The 14,358-nt window shown below is 42.7% G+C and overlaps 1 protein-coding gene across 4 annotated transcripts in view; it reads left to right on the forward strand.

Moving 5' to 3' along the window:
* The window catches only part of LOC137787549 (regulator of G-protein signaling 6-like), a 32,779-nt gene extending 19,429 nt beyond the window's left edge, over nt 1-13,350 (forward strand). For 2 of the 4 annotated variants that reach the window (XM_068580109.1, XM_068580110.1), the window contains exons 3-16: nt 2,154-2,253; nt 2,963-3,013; nt 3,126-3,232; nt 4,537-4,588; nt 4,975-5,039; nt 6,208-6,284; nt 6,905-6,986; nt 7,376-7,450; nt 8,059-8,160; nt 8,304-8,476; nt 8,739-8,864; nt 9,689-9,875; nt 10,584-10,673; nt 12,390-12,704. In XM_068580109.1, coding sequence (XP_068436210.1) covers nt 2,154-2,253; nt 2,963-3,013; nt 3,126-3,232; nt 4,537-4,588; nt 4,975-5,039; nt 6,208-6,284; nt 6,905-6,986; nt 7,376-7,450; nt 8,059-8,160; nt 8,304-8,476; nt 8,739-8,864; nt 9,689-9,875; nt 10,584-10,673; nt 12,390-12,584 — 1,482 coding nt within the window. In that variant the 3' untranslated portion in view covers nt 12,585-12,704. The other 2 variants (XM_068580111.1, XM_068580112.1) reach the window with 2 other exon arrangements.
* Nucleotides 13,351-14,358: the final 1,008 nt, after the last annotated feature.

Consider the following 14,358-nt stretch of genomic DNA (forward strand, 5'->3'; position numbering starts at 1 on the left):
CTTTCTGTTTTGTATCATGCATTGTGGCTTTGCTCATTGTGTTGTGATGATTGACTGAAAAAAACACACAAACAAACAAGCAACGTGCAGCAAATGCTTTTTATTAACCGGTGGCTTTTCATTGTTGGTATTCACCTCTAGCTGCTCCCTCACGTCCTCCCTACACCTTTACCCTCCTACGTGTGCCATATAGAAGGCTAGTGCGGCCCTCAGAGCCATACAAGATAATATGAACAACACACACACACACAGACACAGCCTTGCATTGGGACAAATTTGCACACACGTGTGCAGCAAATGCAAACATAAGGTGGCAAGATACGCGAGTGTTCTCCTGATAATCATTTATAGAGCTCGGTGGCGAAGGGCAAAGTGCTGTTATCGCATGCTAGCAGACATGTTTCATCTCTCAACAACACTCCACACCAAGCTGCAAACACCATTAGCTTGTACATCCAGGAGATACGATGGGCACTTTCTGTAGCTGTGCCAAATACTTCTTGTCTGCTGCCATCCTATAGGGAGATAATGAGTTATTCTTTCTATACTGATATACCCAGTCCAAGGCCCATTATTACATGAGAACAAAAGGACCTAATCCTCCGCATGTTGCTTTTTCTCGGGGGATTTGAGGATTCCTAGGTCGAACAGAGCGGATTTCAAAGCGTTTTCCCCGTTGTTTTGCTTGGACGGTTTGTCTTCAAAGGAACGATTGTGATGCGTCGGTGCTAATCTGCCGTGCCCCTGATTGTGAAAAACTGTTTCTGCACACATGAAGGCGAAAGCAGACCTCGAATGCCAAGGCTGTGTTCGACACACGCAGGGCAGATGCGGCTCTCTATCTCCTCTGGCCCTCCCAGACTGAGACAGATTTATCAACAAGAGTTGAGGCAGTAATTCTCCATAGTGGATGTTCAATAATTCATTCCAAACACTCTCTCAAGCTTATAGGGAGCGATTGGTAATTGTCTTGCCAAGCAGCGCTCTCTCCCTCCTCTCTCTGCTCTGCATTATGTGTGTTATTAAATCCATATGCATCTGGGTGTTTTCATGTAGATTTATGGAACGTGCGTATGAATCATCCATTTAATGCTTTGCCAGGGAAGATGATTAACTTTGATTCTAATGGTGGTTTAGTAAATGTGCTGTAGTATGCTGCGCTAGTTTTCCCTTCTTCTTCTCTATTAACCTTACTGTCCACATTTCCAATAGACATACAAACAAAATGGCATTAAAGCTACAAAATGTTGCAGAACTAAAGCCATGAAAGCCTAAAAACCTGAATATGTGACGGCTGTTTAGGGAGCAATAAAGAATTGAAGAGCCGCTTACTGTACTGCACGTGGTTGGCTGCAAGTCTGCTAAATCTAGATCTTTTTGATGTAGATGGATGTCTACAACAGAGCACTGACTGTACGTCCAAACAGGACCGGACCTGACCGCTAAACAACTGTTCAAGACTTGACCAGTGATGGTTTAAAATAAGTAACCCGTTTCTGTGTGTTTAGGGCTCTGGATATGGATTTCTGTATGTGTGTGTTTGTGTGTGTGTCCATATCATTGAATGACTAGATGTTGGCTTGCTTTGTGTATGTGCTCTCCCCTGTGTAGTGGCGAGCTGTGCTGTGCAGAGCCTAATTTTAGGTGGCTGATGTGTGATGTGTTTGTGGCTCTGGCTGTCGGAGGTGTGATGTTTATCTCTGCCTCTGGGGAATGGCGGTGATGGTCTTTTTCAATTGGCCAAAGCTTCTGACTGAAGTCCTTGTCACAGATAGATAAGTCGCCCTAACGTGTAATATAAATATAGTGTGTGTTTGTGTGTGTCAGTAAACTATTCAATCTACTTGAAGCTGCTCTATCTTTCAGGTCTGAGTTTTAGAGAGTGCATTCCACAGTGTCAATTAAGATGACTATCAAAACTGCATGTGTTGAATGAGACTTTTACAAAATCTGAATTTTATAGAGTGATGAATAGTAAATGACTGTAAAGAGCTCCTGTTGGGATTGAAAAGTAGTACAACGTATCTTTACCTTGAAATATTTAATTAAACAAATAAAAATGCACAATAACCCCAGCTGTAGTTGTAATGGCTGCTTTAGAAAATACAATGTGATTTTCTCTTTAACACATTCACCCTCTGGCCTCTCCACAGATTGAAGACATTGTTACAAGAATACAAGACGAGAAAGCAGGAGGTGTTGCCATCCGGACTGTCAAAAGCTTCCTCTCCAAGATCCCCAGTGTGGTGTCAGGTCGGTGTTTGTGTGCGACGGTCTGTATGGAGGGGGCATTCCTGTTCACTGTCTATGGCTGCGTACTTACTTACTGGACGTGACGATGATTGTTTGTATGTGTGTGTGCCTGTTTGTTTTGTTGTCTAGAAATGCAAAAAAATGGACAAGTCTGGTTCAGACAAGCAAATGTGACTTTTTGGGGCTCGTTTAAATTGCTGCTTCTACAGTTGGAAGCAGATGAAGACCGAAGCCACTGAGGCAACTGAGACGCTGCCCGTGTCACACTTTTCTCTTCCTCTTTTCTGTCTGTGTCCATCTGTGTGTGTGCACTGTACTCCTTCATGTGTTTGTGCATGTGTGTGCTTGTGTATGACATGAGTCACCAGTGTTGGTACGGCGAGGTCACTCCAGCTCTCCCAAAGATTATTTCTGAGTCACTGCTTCACTTTGCTCCCCCAGGCTCGCTCGCCTCTCGATCTTTCTCGGCAACCTCTGCCAATGCTCAATGAGCGGGCCAAATATTGTGCTGTCCAGGAGTAGAGAGACAGAGAGGACTGGAAACCAGTTAACATTATGTTCGGACACCTACTCAGCTTTGTCACACAGCTTTGAACACAGACACAAAGACTTCCTCAAAGCTCATTTGTGTTTGCAGCATTTGTCCAACACCATTGCTCATGTAGCGCTGTGACGCCTCTTCTAACCAAAGTCCTTCTCTGAATGCCAGGGGCCGACATTGTTCAGTGGCTGATGAAAAACCTCTCCATTGAGGATCCAGGTAAGCCTGCTGAGAAATCTGTCATTACATGTAAGTACAATAGAGCTCAATTAAAGAGGATGGCCATTTTAAATGCCCCCCTCCCGTCTGTGGCTTTCTCTCCTGTCGACAGCCGAAGCAATCCACCTTGGGAGTCTTGTCGCTGCCCATGGCTACATCTTCCCCATCTCTGACCATGTCCTGACACTTAAAGACGATGGAACCCTTTATCGCTTTCAGGTACAAGAAGCTCCTCCATGTGTATCCTTGATATGTGTGGGATATGTGTATTGCGCGGGGCTAATGAGAGCAATCCTTGCTAAGCCTATTACTCACCCCACCAAGGTCGATACTGTATATCCCTGCTGGACGCTGCGTCAGAGCAGGAGGTGGGCCGCAGAACGGGGCTTACAGGCCAGCAGTGCAGCTTGTTAGAAGAGGGTTTTTTTTCCTGTTCTATCTGATCCAGCATGAACTTTGACAGGTCCCTCTGATGGCTAACGGGCTCCACGATGACTCATTACTGAGACTGGGCCATTAGCATCTTAATCCTGGCCAGCTGCACAGGGCAAACTCCCCAATGGGAAGCACTCAGCTGGCTGCGTCCTGGCTCTGCACTTTTCACTGTCACCAGCCTCCCCCTGCTCCACCCCCTCGATCTACCTCTGAATGCATTTATCTTCACCTCCATTGCTCAAGATTAAAAGCCATTATTGTGCCTGCGCAGTGAGGGCAGCGTGTGTCACACTTGCTCATTCAGCGAGGGCTAAAAATATTCCCTCTGATGTCGTCGTGATGCAACAGGCCCACGTCATCAGAACATGTAAAAAGAGTCCGCGGTGCATCTGAAATGCATTGGCTAGGCTCCATAGCTGTGCTGCTAGGCGTGATGGCAGGTTTGTTTGTATGCTAGTCTGTAAATAGCTACTATTCTGGAAGAAATCCCATATTTAATGACAAGTGTCTTCTGTTTGTCACAAATGAGCTTTTTAAAGTTCCACTTCATCCTCGGTGATGTTAATAATGCTAATGAGAGCATGCATGTTAACCTTTTTGTTCATCACACTCAAACAAGCACGTTCATTAGCGTCAGCCATTTGCTCTTATGCTAATTACTGTTATGAGTAATAATGGAATGAAATATGTGGTTGAGTCCCACCAACTTCTAATTCGGCCCTGTTATTAGGAATGCATGATAGATGTGAGTGATTCATTATTAATGGACTTGGGAATGAACTTTGAATGTGTAATATCAGTTGCAATAGACAATTAAATATGGATAGAGAGAATGTAGATAGCATTGCTCCCCGGATAGTTATGTGCAGCATGCGGACATCAAGGATCATCGTGAAGCAATGAGTTGTCTTTTGACTTTGTGTGGAAGTGCAGAGGGAGCGTGGGTGGTGAGAAATGAGATTCCAACATTCATATTGGAGAATATTGTTTTTTTTTTCTCGACTTATGGCAAGAGAATAATGTAATTCTGATTATTTGTGTAAATAAACATACTCTGTTTCTGTTTCATCCTCTTCTGTTTTCATCAGTCTCCATACTTCTGGCCTTCAAACTGTTGGGAGCCTGAGAACACAGACTATGGTGAGTCACACACTGTCTCCAAACCAGTACGATCTTGCTCATGCCTTCAGTTCTCTCTCTGATACACAACTCACACTGTAGATCTGTTGTTGACACTGTTGAGGATTGATCCACATGGCCCATTCATTCCCTGTAATGCATCTGGCCCTGAGGAGCGCGCACAACAGAGAATCCTGTTGGAAAAGATTAACCAAGCTAAAAAAAGGGACGGTCACTGATATAACCACATCTCCGGCGCTCTGCATGCCATTTACTTAAGGCTTGTTATTTTAGAAGACAACACATCATCTGCCTGCTGCAGCAAAACATTCATTACTTTGGTTCACACAGTTGGGACCTAACTCTATTACCCTCTTCATGTCTCTCTCTCTTTCCGCCTCCTTCAGCCATTTACCTGTGCAAGCGCACCATGCAGAATAAGGCCAGGCTCGAGCTAGCTGACTATGAGGCTGTAAGTAGACTGTTTTGTTGTATTGTGATTGCCAGAAAGCTCTCAGTTCAGTGCTATCATTGTGCAGAGACCATAATATGATGACACTCTGAATTTTTTCTTTCAAATGGATGGAAAACAAAAGAGCTGTAACAGTGTCCTCTGGGGCCTTGAAATGACGAAATCCATTCATCCCAGCAAAAATCCATTATTGATTTGCAGACTTAAATACAAATCTGTCAAAGGGCTGTTTCCAGGAGCATAATTTGGCTACAATGCAGTCATTTACTGTACCCAAATATACATATGTATTGGCCCGCTTTGCATCAGCAGATCAATACAGCCTCAGAAGAGACATCACTGTCGTGCTGCTCTCTTGCTGGTATACAGTAGCAATCTGCTGCACTCCCATACTCTAAACTACTCTGAAACTATGGTCCAGTAGACTTACTTTCACTCCTATTCAGGTCACTTTTTGCCTCCAGGCCTCATTGCTCTCACTGTTAACATGCTTGCTAGTTGTTACTCAGAATATGTTCTCTCTCTGTAATCATGTCATGTACTGTATATTTGAGTGATGCTATTAAGGCTGTACAATTTCGCTAAGAAGCTTTGATATGTGTACATCATGAAGCTTTTAAGAGCATGTGAAGCTTTTATTTATTTTACTAAACCAAATGTATCATGTGATGAGTCACAGCCAATTAAGTCATGGGGTTGTTTGTGAGTCACAGCCATTGCTCGTTGTTATCGGCTGTGTCTCACACGAGAGATATCTAAAAACACAACTTTTTGCACGGATTAAACCATTGAGAAAAAACATGTTGAGTGAGTGTTAAAGGTATTGGCAGGTGCGCTTTCTTACCTTTTAGACAAAGCCAGGCTCGCTATGCTGTGGCTTCACATGTAGAGTACAGACCAAAGAGTGGTGCCAATCTTTTCATTTCATTCTCAGGAAGAATTCACATATTTCCCAAAATACGCACTGATTAAATTAGTAATTGTGTTTAAAAAAACAGTCCCTGGATTATGCCGGAAACGGCAAATACTTCGTGGCATTAGCAGCTCAGTAACTCAGTAACACCTTAGTTACGGCAGCTGTGGCCATCACGCTAAGTGCATAACGTACTGAACTAAAGGCATTGAATTCAAATAACCTGCTCCCCTCACGTCTGATTGGCTCCCCCAGGAAAACCTCGCCCGGCTGCAGAGGGCTTTCGCCCGGAAGTGGGAATTTATCTTCATGCAAGCCGAGGCTCAAGTCAAGTGAGTAGATGAGTGTGTGTGTGTGTGTGTGTGTGTGTGTGTGTGTGTGTGTGTGTGTGTGTGTGTGTGTGTGATTAAGTCAGATTCATACTAACCTTTTGCTACATGCATAATTTCAGTTTTATTTCCCTGAGGAAGAAAAAATGCTTCATTTTGCAGCGTTAGTTGCTCTATTTTCATGCCTCGACTGCAGGGTTACATGCGTAAATGCATCAAGCATTCCCCTATGGAATTAAACAAACACAATGCCCCTTAACTTCTATGTCTTAGCAAGACTTCCATCTGGTGGCTTGCCAGTGAAAGTACAGCATTAATGTCTCCTGAATCCTTTCCTTAAGGACAGACGCCTTCTTCTCTTGTCTGCAAAAATCCTCATTGTTTATTGGCCACTGTTTTCTACAAGTGGGGGTGATATGGAAATCCATAAGGGTTCAAAACCTGGCATAAGACCCACACACCAGCTGTCTACTCCCTGCTGTGCCCTGCAAGTGGTATAAAGTGGCTAGCTGTGCGTGTGTTTGTGAGAGTGTGTGACTCAATTACGGGGCCTGATTTCATTGTGTTAGACGAGATATTTCAGAAGTATGAGTTCTGTGTATAAGTGGCTCCTTTGTTAACAGGATTGACAGGAAGAAGGACAAGGCAGATAGAAAGATCCTGGACAGCCAGGAGAGGGCATTCTGGGACGTCCATCGACCAGTGGTAAGTTAGGGCCAACTTCATGATGAAAAGAAAGGGAAGGAAAGGGAGGTCAGACGCTGCAACAGGGGAAAATACTACAAAATGGAAATGAATGACGAGGAAAGAAAGAAAAGATGGGCTGGTATACGGGTAGACCGTTTTAGCATGTTAAGCCTTAAAACAGCAGACTCAGCTCAACACTCTTCAGCTGAGATCCTTGATTTGTTGTGGGTAGCAGAATCATACTTGGTGCCAGTCACTTTGCATACAAGCCTTTTGTGAGCGTGGCGGTGCCGAATAGAGAAACCAAACCATATTGTGTGAGGAGGAGGACAGGTGCAGACAATGCATGCTGGAGATCCACCGTTATCTGACCTGAGAACACGTTCTGTCTGCTGTCGCCTCCACAGCCGGGCTGTGTCAACACCACGGAGATGGACATCCGCAAGTGCCGGAGAGAGAGGAACCCACACAGGGTAAAAAAGGTGAGCGGAGGAAAAGATGACTGGTTATCTTTCCAAACCTCCAAAATAGAAGTATTATCTCAACACGTTTTTTTTAACAAACCGTTCCTATAAAGCAGGAGTTTTTAACCATTTTCTTTTTAAGACATTTGTTATCACTTTTTTGTTGACTTTCTTCTTTTGCACAATGCCAAACATCGAAAAAATTATTATCTCATACAAATATCTAAGCACAAACAATATATTAAGATTATTGTCATTTTGTAATAAAATATAGTTATATATAGTTTTAAAGAATATCAAATAACAATGTTTGTATGAATTACTTTAATTTAGTTTTGAAATATTTACAAAAATCACAATTTATAATATGTATGAAACAGTAGTATTTACGTAACATATATACAGTCTAATAATAATTTCTTCAATCCCAACATATGTATAATCTGTCTGTCAATGTAAATCAGAAACTCATCTTCAGGCCCCAAATTCCCAAACTCAAAACTGAGGCCAAGATGACGCCACTGGTTCCACAACCTGACATTCATCAGACCACGATGTAGAGTCCCTGATCTGACACGGTTTGCAACAAAGGCATCAATACACAACATGTCTCTCGTCTTCTTCAGTCGGTCTACGGGGTTCCAGATGACGGCCAGAGCCAGCCGAGTCCCGTCCACATCAGCTCCCAGCCGACCAGGAAGACCACGAGAGAGGACGTCCAGAAGGAGGTAAATCATGGCGTGAAAGTCTCCTCCATAGGTCATTACCACCAGTCGGCCTCACCCATCCATCATAACGACAGTCAGCGACGCAGACTGATGAGCTGTTACCTTATTTAGCTTCCTCATTACTCTTCCTCCCCCTTTGTCAGATTACCTTCTTGAACATCCAGCTGGACAGACACTGCATGAAGGTTTCCAAAGTGGCCGACAGCCTGATGGGCTACACGGAGCAGTTCATAGAATATGACCCCTTTGTGTCGGCCACAGAGCCGTCCAACCCCTGGATCAGTGATGACGCTGCCTTCTGGGACATGGAGGCGAGGTGAGGCTGGGGGGGGGGGCGTGTTGGGACATGAGCTGAACGTTTAGCAGAAGGCTAAAACCAACGCTGAGGTCGGGTGAAGCGTAGAGTTCTCAGTGCTGATAACTTAGGAGGCATCTGTCTGTTTCTATTTCGTCTCAAATGAGAACGAGTGCTGGCATTCCCAAAGGTTTACTGTGTTCTGGCATTCTGGCCTCTGCTCGACGAACACCGCGAGCGAACATTTCATTCTGTTCTTTCAAATCTGTTTTATTCTGAGCAGCCGTGACCCCGGCCAGCAGCGTGTGAAGAAATGGGGCTTCTCTCTGGAGGAGGCGCTGAAAGATCCGGCAGGACGAGACCAGTTCCTGAAGTTCCTCGAGTCCGAGTTCAGCTCAGAGAACCTGAGGTGACAATGACTTTGTACCTCATGCCTGTCTTACAGTGGCTATCATCATTATTTTTATTTTAACAATTATTCACATGATTACCTGTCTGTGAAACCTGTCAGTAATTATGCAAATTATTAACTAACTGATACTAGAAATGTGGTGGTCTAATTAGATTTTGGGCATTTTTCTGCATAGACACTAAGGATGTTATAACTACCATAACTCTTTGTTATCAATATGCGCAGTGTAGTAAACTACCTTTATTCAAGTAACATAGTACAATTGAAATACTATACATGAAAATGTACTGTACTTGAGTATTTCCTTTTTATGTTGCTTTGTATTTCTGCTCTGTTACTTTGCTGGTGAAGATTTTAGATATTACACCTCATTATAGAAAGGGACATTTTTTTAAAAATGTTATTCAAAAAAGTTTATTTATGTTGCTTTGCTATAAACATACAGTATATAATGTTTGTATATATACATATGTATATATATATATATATATATATATATATATATATATATATATATATATATATTATTATTATTATTATTTATATATACTCTGTTATAGTATTAAATATATGTATATTATGTATATATATACATAGATGCAAACATAAATGGTTACGCAAGTAACCTTTTTAATGGTGCATATTATGTATACTGTATATAATAGACATGTTAATATTTCATAAACATTCAAATGTATTCAGTAATCACAATAATACATGTCATCGTCAGCAGATTGAATATAACAAGACAGCAGTCATTCTTTTGAAACACAATCACATTTCAGGGAAGCTGGTATTGATTAGATGCGATGCCCTTGTAGGTTCTGGTTAGCGGTGCAGGATCTGAAACGGCGGCCGCTTCAGGAAGTGCCCTCCAGGGCGCAGGAGATCTGGCAGGAGTTTCTGGCCGAGGGCGCGCCGAGCTCCATCAACCTGGACTCTCACAGCTTCGAGCGCACCAGCCAGAACCTCAAAGACCCCGGCAGATACAGCTACGAGGACGCTCAGGTGGACAGTGTTCCTCCTCATGGATGAATTCACATTATACATGATCACACACACTAACACGAGTCTGAACAAACACCAGACACACAGACTGCCGACACACCTAAGCTAAATATTACATATTTATTTCTTTTAGATCTATTTTCCCTCTCATTAAAAAGACCCTGGTGGGTTTTCCCCTCCACCACATCCCTGTTTACAACACACACACACACACACACACACACACACACACACACACACACACACACACACACTAGAGCTATTGATTTCCTCTCTCATCCACTTGCCCAAGAAAACACTGAACCCTCCCACCCCACTCAAGTTACAAAAGTGAATGAACGAGGGGGCAAGGAGGAACAGAGAGAGAGAGAGGAGAGAATGACTTGAGTGTGTTTGTGCCAGAGCCCAATGAGGCGAGTAATGCCATGAATAGGTTGTTCGGTTGGTTCACCATGAATTCCTCTGGTTCAAAGTGGGGTTGGCGATGTGTGACGTGGAACGCCTCACTGGCAGGATGTTACTCAGCTGTGTCTCACAGGACTCGGCCGTTCAAGTCAGCGCGCTCGGTTTGCATCACCAACTGTGAATCACACGTGCGTGCGTCGCATTGCCATAAATCCGACCACCTTTATTTCTTTTCATTTTCCCTTTCTGCTTCCCTTTTGTCCCGGGCCGACACACACTCATCCGTCTTTCTTTCTATTGCAGGAGCACATATTCAAGCTAATGAAAAGTGACAGCTATGCACGCTTTTTGCGATCCAACATCTACCAAGATCTCCTGCTAGCCAGAAAGAAGGTGAGCTGCACTCGTGACTTCATCATGGGTCACTCTTATTGCATTTCTCATATTGTTTTAAAAACCTTTCAGGTCCCTATCTATTGTATGCATGTAGTCAGTAAAAACATATAGGGCCCTGTTTTTGTAAAGAGCATCGGCAAGAGTGGAGCTTTTTTTTGGGTCATATTTTTGCAGCAGTACAAAGCACAAAAAGGTCTGGGAGAAGTGAAATATTCATCAGAGATGTGATGATTATTAAATAATCTCTCAGCCAAAAGCATCACTGGTGTCATGGCAATCACTGTGACATATAAATAATCACTGTACAAATAATGATATAGAAGCACTACCTAAGGAATCTTTAATTACATTTAAAGTTTATTCAAATCTATTATGCTGGTCGTTGAGTTGCCCCAGAAATACGGCCCTCATCTAACTGTACTGTCGTACAATTGTGAGGTATTTTTACTTTCAATTGATGGAAAATTAAATAGTATATGAGATAGAAATACTCAAGTAGAGGAATATATATATATATATATATATATATATATATATATATATATATATATATATATATATATATATATATATATATATATATATATATTGTATACTTCACTCATGATATATGATATAATCATGACAGTGTTAGTTACTAGTTCCTTTGCATATTCAGAATATACAATATCAACTCATACATCATGATGTATCATTAGAGATTATCCTGCTATATTAAATAACGTAGGTTCAGTTTGACCAAACTTTACCAGCTGCAACATTAGAGATGCTTTCCCATGAATGCGTCAGTGAATATATAATCTGAAATGAGCCATTCTGCATGATTGCATTTCTGCTTTGAGCATATTCTAATGGTAATACTGTTCTGCTTAAAATTGTAAATGCATGACTTTCACTTGTAACAGGTTAATTCTACCCTCTGGTATTGCTACTTTTACTTGCTAAAGGTTTTGAATATGTATTCTACCAGCAGTTTATTGTGAAATATACATGGGAAAAGCAATTGAAGGACTTGCACTTGAAGGTACTCTGATCATACTTTAATGCAACAAAAGGTGGGACATTTTATTGTCATTTTGCTTTTTTTTTTAACAAGGAATGGCATTCTGCAGTTTGAGACTGTCACAAGGCGACTTACAGAGGCCTCAAAAGGCAAAACAACTGTGCCCAAGATGCAGGTGCAAGGAAACTGCTAAATTATGTAAAATATTGAGGGAGCAGTCTCAAAAAACAGGCAAACTGCTGTATAAAATAGGGACAACAGTCATGCTGTAAATAGAAAATAAGCAGACAGAAGAGTAAAGTACATGTGTTTGACAGATGCAGCCAAATAGCGTAGTGATGGGGACTTTGTTAGCTTTGTTCTTTTGTTTCCTACCTCCTGTGTGCTATCTGTGTCACTTCAGGACACGCACAGCGAAACAATTAGCTGTCATTGAGCAGCTATTGTGTAATATGGAGCTTTTCAGCGAATCACAGCTGCTTTTGTTCATGCTGGCCTTTCTCCCCTCCCGTTTGGACACTGCTCCTTCTGCTGGCCCGTCACTGCCCCCACTCAATCCGCCCCCCAAAAAACCCACATTGTCCTCGGCCCTCATTTTTGCAATGCTTGGCCCCTTTTCTCCTCACTAACGACATCACCCCCTGACCTCCCCCCTTCAACACCCGTACCTGACCCGAACACTCACCCTGCTTCCCCCCCTCCCAAAACAGCAGCCAGCAGACACTGAACAGGGCCGCCGCACCTCCTTGGAGAAGTTCACCCGCAGTGTGGTAAGTCATTTGGAGCTAGGGCTGTTCATATCACAAACCACACTGGCTGGCTCATTATCAGTGGCTTTTGCAATGATAACCACATTACACTCTATTATGGCTGTTTACACCTTTAATAGGATGTGCATTTTGTGAAAAACACAACACGCTAGTCACATGAATGGTTCCAACTAAGCATTTTGGATTTAAAAAAAAGCCTTGTTGGTAGGGATTTTTGGTGTGTGATTTATTAAGTATGTGTTTTTGTTTTAATTGACCTTCTAGGGCAAGTCATTGACGGGAAAGCGCCTAACGGGCCTGATGCAGTCGTCCTGACACAGCCGGTGCTGTGGAGGCACAGCCGGACCCTGTTGGAGGGGGGAGCGCCTCAGCGGAGCCGCGGCAGGGCCACAGACAGCGGAGCTGGGCTGGACAGGGCTGCTGTGGATGCTCTCACACACTGACCCCAGGACTGCTGCCGCACTGGTAGCGCAGCACTAGGCCTGCCGGGGCGAACACCCCAAACAGAACCACGGAGGGAAAGACGGTGCTGACAAGGGGGACCTTTAGCCAACCCACCACATGGCATGCAGCATACAGAATAAGCACATCCAGACGAGGGCTGTCCTCTTTTGATCACTTTAGTCAGCAAACTAGTTGTTAGGCTCTTTGTTAACGTTTGTATTGTTTTCATTTTATATACATGTTTATTGGATATTAAAAGCACATCTGTGGTGTTGCACCAATATTCTTTGACACAAACTACAGTTAAAAGCTATTTGCCACAGCATTTGAATTGCAAGGAGTTGACTGAACCGCTGGGGCCAAGGAGGTCAAAGAGGCGAAACAGATACAAATATACAGTATTTTGCAAATGTCTCTGTACTCACAAGGCAGCCAGCAATAAATTAAGTGCACCTTTTTTTTGGTTGTGGAAATATATCCTTTTTATATCCTTAATAGTTGTATTATATCTGTTGTCCGTATCCATTGTGCTTTGGCAGTAATCAGGAATACAACTGTTTCATTTAACATCTACAATCGATACCTTTGAAGATACAACTTTTCATTCTTCATTACATTCCAAAATCTGGCATAAGGGCTTAATGTAGCATTAACACTGCACTGTTGCATGTTTCATTTAAATGTCTTTGTTGAGGATTTGTTTGTACAACAGTGCTTTGTAATAAGAGTTATGGAAAAGATTCATTTAAACCAGTTGGCAAAATGTTTTTTACTGAATGTTTACTCTTTCAGTTCCAAACATTTCAGGCTGCTCAGTCAAATGAGTTCATACCCAAAATGTGTGTGAATAACTGAGAAGCTTCAAACATGACCCGCATGCTTGTGTGAATCAGTGATTTGAGCGTTTCCTTTAGTCACAGTCCTAGCGTGCACAGTCACATGTGAAACAGCATCCACATGCTTTGTCGGCTTCCAGTTTGTTTTTCAGTTTCCAGTGCCATGGGTCCACCTAGTGGTGGTTAAACCACAGGACCAGCAACAGAGAGTTACGAGACCGTATAGAACCGTGTTTATATTGACAGACTTCATGATGTCAAACCTAGTTGTTCTCCAATCATGGATATATTACAAGGCCTGCAGCCCAATATGGGATCATTTATGTTTTGTTGCTTTTATACTGCATGAATATCTCATCTTTTGTTTTGTCAAAACAATGAAACCTGCCCACTTCAGTTTGGCAAAATGTATGCTGTGACTCTACGTCTAATAATTGTCATGTGTTTAAATGACTATGGGGAAAACGGTGCATGTTATTGGACCACAATGGAGATAGGGGAAGATGGTTTGACTCTCTAAAGACAAGGAATCACCCTGAACTGGAGCAACACCCCTCAGCGAACGGACATGGAAGACCCAAAATGCGACTAGGAACAATATTTGGACGATAAGGCCTCTGTGGCTGCAA

This window comes from Clinocottus analis, unplaced genomic scaffold, assembly GCF_023055335.1.
Source record: "Clinocottus analis isolate CAN_PGR_092001 unplaced genomic scaffold, fCliAna1.0.p SCAF_17, whole genome shotgun sequence".
Taxonomy (NCBI): domain Eukaryota; kingdom Metazoa; phylum Chordata; class Actinopteri; order Perciformes; family Cottidae; genus Clinocottus; species Clinocottus analis.